We start from the raw sequence: 7,309 nt of genomic DNA on the forward strand, positions 1-7,309 counted from the left end.
GGTTGGTTGAGACCAGTTACAATGCAAGACAGCTTTTCTTTCATTTCAAAGACTAGAAAAAGGTTAAAAGATCTTGTTTGTTTCCTATGAAAATGAGTTCTCACTTATCACTGCATGTATTATAAGCTAGAGTATTTCTCTTACAATTAAGAGCACTGCTTTTAACTGCAGTACCCAATTCGATAAAGCCAGCATATTTGAGCTCATGAGCTTTGCTTTCTTCATTGTTGGCCTCACTTTTCCGCGATTTACTTGATGGTATAATTCCACGAGCACCCGAAAATGGACGTACACGGTCCCTTTATGGGCTTGCTTCATGCCTGTGACAGTAATACCTATACTGGGTTTGGATTCTACAACCACTTCTACGTTATTGTTCTGGCTTGCCGGTCTTTAGCCGTACGTACAACGTCCCGACACTAAACTAGAAAGTGAAACTGTCACGTGCTCTTGCAATGTCAGCCAATTTCCAGTGGTTCGTTTGTTCTGGCCCAGTACCAAATTATATTATTTCAGAATTCTCAATTTTTGTATATTTATTCATTTTTGGGTCGGTGCTCCGGTGCCGGAAGTGAGAATCCAAAAAAGTGTTATGTTCAGAGACTCACGTGAATAATCACTGCAATTAATGACATTTCCGGCAGCCATAAATGCATAATAAATGGGCCTCACGTAGAAAGCATGTTCTAAAAAAAGAGGTTAAAGGGGGGAGACATTCGTATTAGAAACATTAATAAATGGGACATTTGCTCAATCACATTAATAAAATGGTGCACAAATTTCTCTACATAGTTTCTATTTACGCCTAAATTATTTCGGGTGGGAGGAAGTTATTGACCTTTGACAATTACATATTTTGAAAAGCATCGGTTGATTGGTTGCTGGCTCATGTAATACCCCTCCCTCATGCACTTCACCGAACGGTGAATACAGAGTTGCATTCTGTCAATGTAGAGAACACTCCTTTGTTTCACAGTTCAAGACACAATAACTTCAGGCTAAAGACCAGTACAATAACATCAAAGCACAGGGCAAAAAGAATGTGTTACCTCCCGGTGAAACCGTGAAACACTTCCACAGTTGCTTTCTACTCGCAAAACACTTCCACAATTGCTTTCTACTCACAATGGCTGTCCGGCAAGAGTATGGCACGCTTTAGCAGGAACATGCCACATTGATAGCATCCAACAAGTTATCCCTGCATCAATATATAGTTTAATATCTTGATGTCATCTTTGAAACATTCATACACAGACTGAAATGACAGTTTGAGGTAATAAGGCAAGTATCGTGATACCTAGGTTACATCATGCAGTTATAAATACCCCACTTCAAAGGCTCCTTGCTGCATGTTAAAACAAAGAAGCTGTCAGGATGACCGACTACTGTCAAGCACTGAGGCAGCTGGATCGGAATAGTTTGACACAGCAGAGAAACATATGGTTCCAACTCCTTTCGCCTTGCACTTATTCCTCATACCTAGCTCTCTGTGACAGGGCTTATTTAATCTTTTCAAATACTTGCTGGTGCATCCAATCCAATCACCCCAATCAATGTTTTGCTATCAACAATTAATACAAAAAGAAGAGACACCTGTATGAAATACACCCAGAAAATAGAAAAACAAAACCATTAATATAGGCTTCTAGCAGTACCTCATTGCTAAGCTACAATCTTGTGTGGAATAGAGTTCACAACATAAGTCAGGGGATGAGTGTTTCCAGAAAGATCTGATCCCCAAGTTTTGGAAGTGGATCAGTCTTGCCTTATTTACGTCTTACAATGATCTCAGATGACTGGATAAAGTAACATCCAAATTTGTTTTAAAGATAAAATTTTATTAAAACAAGTAAACAGCCATTGCCCAAGTATACAAGTAGTAACAAAAGGGAGCACCTATTACAAGTTAGGAGCTGGAAAATGATACAAGAAACTCATGAAACCTAGATCCATTGAGTAAAATGACAGAAGCGCCAGTTACATCCAAATTCTGAGGATTCGGTTAAGACAGTAACATCTCAAGTTATGTCTGACCTTCTTGGTGAATTACGTAAACGTGCACAACACCACCCCAAGGACGCCGTCCAGTGTCAACCACTTTGTAAAGCAAAGTTCCCCAGTTGCCTGCAGCTCATCACTGGCTGGCTCCTGCCAACAGGTCATCTTTGGTGTCCAAAAATTTGCTCAACCCTAGCCAGACCATAAAGAACCAGAATTTTTGTCTAGCACAAAGGAATGGTGGAAATAGAAGATAAAGAACAAATATTCATGGATATAAGAACAGTTCGACATTACTTGCGGCATAATGATCTAGTTGAAGAATTAACACCAACCATTCTGGAAGTGACCAAGCGTATTAATTGAAGAAAAAGAACACGAGATACATGAAATTGTAGGAGAGAGACTGATGTGATATAACATTTAAGATAGATGAAATTGTAGGAGAGAGGCTAATTAGGCCAATTTTCTTTTTGCTCAATTCCCATCAAAGATAAGATGCTCAAAAACACGAGGCACTATTACACCAGTGCAGTTATCACCTCCTAACTTGGTACCATATGCCCAGGTAGATGATAAAGACCAAAAGTAAACAGATTTCAATGCATGTTAAAGGGTGATACTGACCAGTTGATCAAAGACAACCTCCACAACAAATTGCACAAGCTTAACCAAGCAGCAATGCATCAAACTGTTTGTTAAGCACTGTAACCAAACAGAAAAACTATAAAGTGACAGGCAGCTGAGCTTCAGAAAAAGAGGCTTATAAAGATGCAAATACAAGAGAGAGGCAAATAAATCCACATAATGCCAGAAGAATTGTGGAAGTAAGACTAGACATGTCATACATGCAAAGATTGGAAAGAAGAAAACAGATTGAAACAGTCACCAATGTGCATCATAGACAAAAGCAACCTAAAAAATCTGAAGGCCAAGAAAGTCGTTTAAAAGAGTTAAAACACATATGTGCAGGAAAGCCCATTTGGGCTATACTTTACAAAACCACACGCAGCAAAGACACCCAAAAAATACATGCGAGCAGCTCCAGTCTTCTGTATACATTAATGTACAACCCTCTTCGACCGTGTGAAGGGATGAATAACTACAACAAAAATCCACTACCAAGTTAGAGTAGATCAATTATGCTGCTGACTCTACACAATCTCCCCATGCCTGAATCCACTATCCTCGCAATCTGCACTGGAGTCCAATCCACAAGGAGAATCATACCATTTTGGATTCTCTTGGTAGAAACTATCAACCTGTATACCGACAAGACCTACATCTGTGACTATAGCCTCATCGTGCCTATTGGACTTGGTTAGTTTAGTATCTTCACAATCAAGAATGCTCTTCTCGTCAAAGTCACTGCATTTCAACCACTTTTCAGGCTTGCAAGGCTCGCTCATCAGATCCTTCTGACTCCTACAATCTTCCCTCAACTGGTCCCAAGGAACAACATCACCAAGAGTTCGCCCAAAACTGTCTTCATCATCATCAATCAAATCTGTATCCTTGCCATCCACATATATACGCTCATGGTGATGATCACTCCAATGCACCAGATCATTCTCACCAACCAGCACATCATCTGCATGCGGCTTGTGCGAGATCATTCCAATTGCCTTCAAACTCTCTTCCCCCACAGTTCTGACTTTATTCACAATCTCACACAGTTCTCGAGATACTGAACCCAATAACTCGTGTGGGAGTTTCGCAATTTTCCCTTCTAGCAACCCAACCTCAGTTCTCAATTCCTGCGCCTGGTGCAAAACTGAAAGCTGCAAATCCCCATCATCCTTCCCCATCAACCCAAACCCCTCATTCTCCATTTCCTCGCTCACCCCATACACCGTCTCTTGGTCCATCAAAAAAGCACCTTTATGCCCCACAACCCTATGCATAATCCTCGCATTCCCATCCAACGGCCCTGGCTCATGCCCTGTATGCACCGCATACAGCTTAAACACCGCCATCCCCTCTTCCTGATACACAAAGGTTTTATCCTTCTCATTATAATTCGCAATTGGCACAATAGCCCTGATCCGAAATCCACACCCACACCGCTTGGACGCGTAAGGTTCCCTCTTCAGAATCTTTGACTTCTTCGCGGCAGGCTCACCTGCCCTATGACAAGCATAATCCTTCACCTCCGCCATAAACGGCTTATACCTAATATACTTCTGCCTGATGCAAAGCACAACCTTATGCTTGGCAGCGAGTTGCTGAAGCTTATTAGGCACTTCCTTCGCCGGCACATCAAAGGACTCCGTGTACTCAAACCTACGGCGCTTAGTTCGCGCAGCAGCGGAGGAACCCCCCGACGACGCTGCAGAGCACACGGGGCAGGCGGCGACGCAAACCCTGATGTAGCTCTCAGGTATGCCGTAAAATTTGGCACCTACAGTCCAGGCCTGCTTAATTCTCTCAATAGTTTCTTTAAGCCCTAGGTGTTTGATATCGGTGTCGGAGTGGAAAGTCATAACGATATCTTGCCACTGGTTAATATGGGAGACGAATTGCTGGGAATTGTTTTTGAAGCAGAGGAATTGATTACCGGTGGTGGGGTCGACGTGGGCGGCGAGCTTGTCCTGGATGCGCTTCCAGGCGGTAAGGTACGCGGTGTCCTCGTTGCGGTCCTTCCAGACGGCGCGCCAGGACTTGAGGACGGCCCGGGGTGTGGCAGCGCGGATCTCAGCCGGGGTGGCGAGTCGCTGCTCCAGGAGGCAGCGGATCATCAGGGAGTGGGACTCCGAATTGAAGGTGTAGAACTGGGACGAGATGTGGGGCTCGGGGCTGATATGGAGTTTGGGGACAGGGGCTGGGGCAGGTTGGATCGTCGAGTTGGAGGAGCAGTGGCTAGGCGAGGACGAAGAGGACGAGGAAGGAGAGGAGGAGGGGGAGGAGCGGAAAAGGGCGATTTCGGGGAGGGAGAAAGCGGGGTCGTCTTGGGATTCGTGCTGAATGGACGGCTGGGATTGGAGGATCTGAGAGGATTGTTGTGGTGGGTCCAGATGATGGGGGTTGAGGTGGTGGTGAGAGAAGAGGTGGTCTTCGGTTTCGTCGGGATTCATGGAAAGATGGAAAGGAGGGAGAGGTGGAGAGGTAGAGAGAGAGAGAGAGAGAGAGAGAGAGAGGAAAGTGATGACTGAGGAGTGTGAGTGAGATGGATAGAATTTGAAGTTTTATGTTTCTGATGTTTTTGTGTCTGCTTGTGTTCCGGTTCGTTCAGTTTGTCTCTGACATTTTTTTTCGAAGAGTTATTTAAAACCTTTTGAAACTGAAAAAATAAAAAAACTCATGGGCTGACAACGAATGTTTTGGATTACTGGGATGAGTTGGCCGTCATGACGATTCATCTCTGAATATTTGCAAGAGTGATGCAAGGTTCCAGGTCGAAATCATATTTGTAATTACTGATTATAGGTGGAGGTGGTAATATAATCAGTTAATATAATACGAATTAATAAAAGGTTATGATTTAATAGTCTTTTAATAAGTTTGGATCAAACGAGTTAATTCGTTAAAATACGATTATTTAACGGATTAATAACGAATCAATCTATTATAATATTTTTAAAAAATTAAAATTAAAATTATACTTTTATACCTAAATGTAAAATTTTTTATTATTTAAATTGTAATTTTATATTTGTAGTTAATTTTATAATTTTTATAAATATTGTAATTTTAAAATTTATATAAAATTATACTAAATTTAATCATGTTAAATAAATTAATTTCAGGCCTATTCAATTCATTTACATAAAATAGTTTGAAATGAATCGTATTATATTGCGTTAACCTATTTCATAATATTTATTAATGAGTCAAAATAGATTGACACGACACAACCTGTTATGTTAACGGGTCGTGTTAGGGTTTGAGATTTTGACACGATAAACTTATTGGGTCAGGTTAAGATTGATCTATATATTGTAATATACATGTTTTGACACGACATGAATATGACTCATTAATACGATTTGACACTCCTAATTATAAGTATTGTGTATTTTTAAAAAATAAAAATATAATTTATGTAAAAATTAATTACTTTTTTTATAATAGAATTTGTTTTTTTATAAAAAAAAAATACATGATATTTATTTGCACAATATATGGCTTTATTCAGAATTACTCATTATGGAAAATGATTTTTAGTCTATTTTTTATACATACAAATTTATAGTGACAATTGTTTTAAATATTTAAAAAAATAAAATGTACCAAGAGCACTTTTGAGTAAGGGTATCAAATCGTATTAACGGATCGTGTCAAAAATATATATTATACTATATAGGTCAACCATAACCCGACCCGTTAAGCTTATCGTGTCAAAATTTCAAACCCTAACACGATCCGTTAATATAAAGGGTCGTGTTGTGTCAACTTATTTTGACTCATTAGTGAATATTACGAAATAAGTTAACATAACATGATATGACCCGTTTCAAAATATTTATGTAAATAAGTTAAATAGGCCTGAAAATAACTCGTTTGACCTGATTAAATTTAGTATAGTTTTATATAAATGTTAAAATTATAATATCTATAAAAATGATAAAGTTAATTATAAGTTAAAAATTACAATCAAAACAATAAAAATATTGAAATTAAAATTCTAACAATTTTACTTTTAAGTATAAGAATATAATTATAATTTTAAAATTTTTAACGTGTCATGACGGGTCAACTTGACCCGTTATCAACCCGTTAATAAATCGTATCTTAACAAATCAACTTATTTTTTATTCGAATACATTAAGACTAAACTCTAATCTATTATTATCGTATCATATTTATGTTGAGTTAATGAATCATATAACATATTATCATCCCTACTTTTGAGCAGCACGTTTAAATGGCAACCAAGCATTTTTCTATTTGTAATGGCCCTCAACTTTCCTGGCCCAAAATTTTGGTATCCATTCAGCTACTTTTTTTTATCTTTCTTTCCCACTGTCCATTAAACTTTTAATAGATTATAGATAATACCGAAGTATATCATTTGTCGTTATTTTAATTCGACAATTGCATGGTAGATAATACCAATTATGCATAAAATAAGTTATTTATTTATTTTTAATGATTATCATTTAATAAATTTTTAATATGATATCAAATGCTTAGTAAATAAATAAAATTTAATAAATAATTTCTAAAACATTAAATGCTACGCCATATTACTTGTATACAAAAATAATGGGTAACGGATTTTTTGAGAAAAATTTAGATAGTCAATTGAGATGAGATAAAAGTTGAAATTTAAAAAATATATTATTAGAATATAATTTTTTAATATTATTTT

General features: G+C 38.1%; 1 protein-coding gene across 4 annotated transcripts; it reads right to left on the reverse strand.

The window, feature by feature from the left end:
- Positions 1-721: 721 nt before the first annotated feature.
- Positions 722-5,218, reverse strand: LOC122301231. 4 transcript variants are annotated; one of them, XM_043112435.1, is made up of 4 exons: positions 2,626-5,218; positions 2,035-2,190; positions 1,298-1,593; positions 722-1,198 (listed from the first exon to the last, which is right to left on the reverse strand). In XM_043112435.1, exon 1 carries the CDS (start codon positions 5,070-5,072, stop codon positions 3,153-3,155), a length of 1,920 nt encoding a protein of 639 aa, XP_042968369.1. In that variant the 5' UTR covers positions 5,073-5,218; the 3' UTR covers positions 722-1,198; positions 1,298-1,593; positions 2,035-2,190; positions 2,626-3,152. The 4 variants fall into 4 exon arrangements, with proteins under 4 accessions (XP_042968369.1, XP_042968370.1, XP_042968368.1 ...); XM_043112436.1 differs by having other exon boundaries at positions 1,298-1,345; positions 1,480-1,593; positions 2,035-5,218; XM_043112434.1 differs by having other exon boundaries at positions 722-942; positions 1,050-1,198; positions 2,035-5,218.
- Positions 5,219-7,309: the final 2,091 nt, after the last annotated feature.

This window comes from Carya illinoinensis, chromosome 2 (assembly GCF_018687715.1).
Source record: "Carya illinoinensis cultivar Pawnee chromosome 2, C.illinoinensisPawnee_v1, whole genome shotgun sequence".
In the NCBI taxonomy this organism is placed as follows: Eukaryota; Viridiplantae; Streptophyta; class Magnoliopsida; order Fagales; family Juglandaceae; genus Carya; species Carya illinoinensis.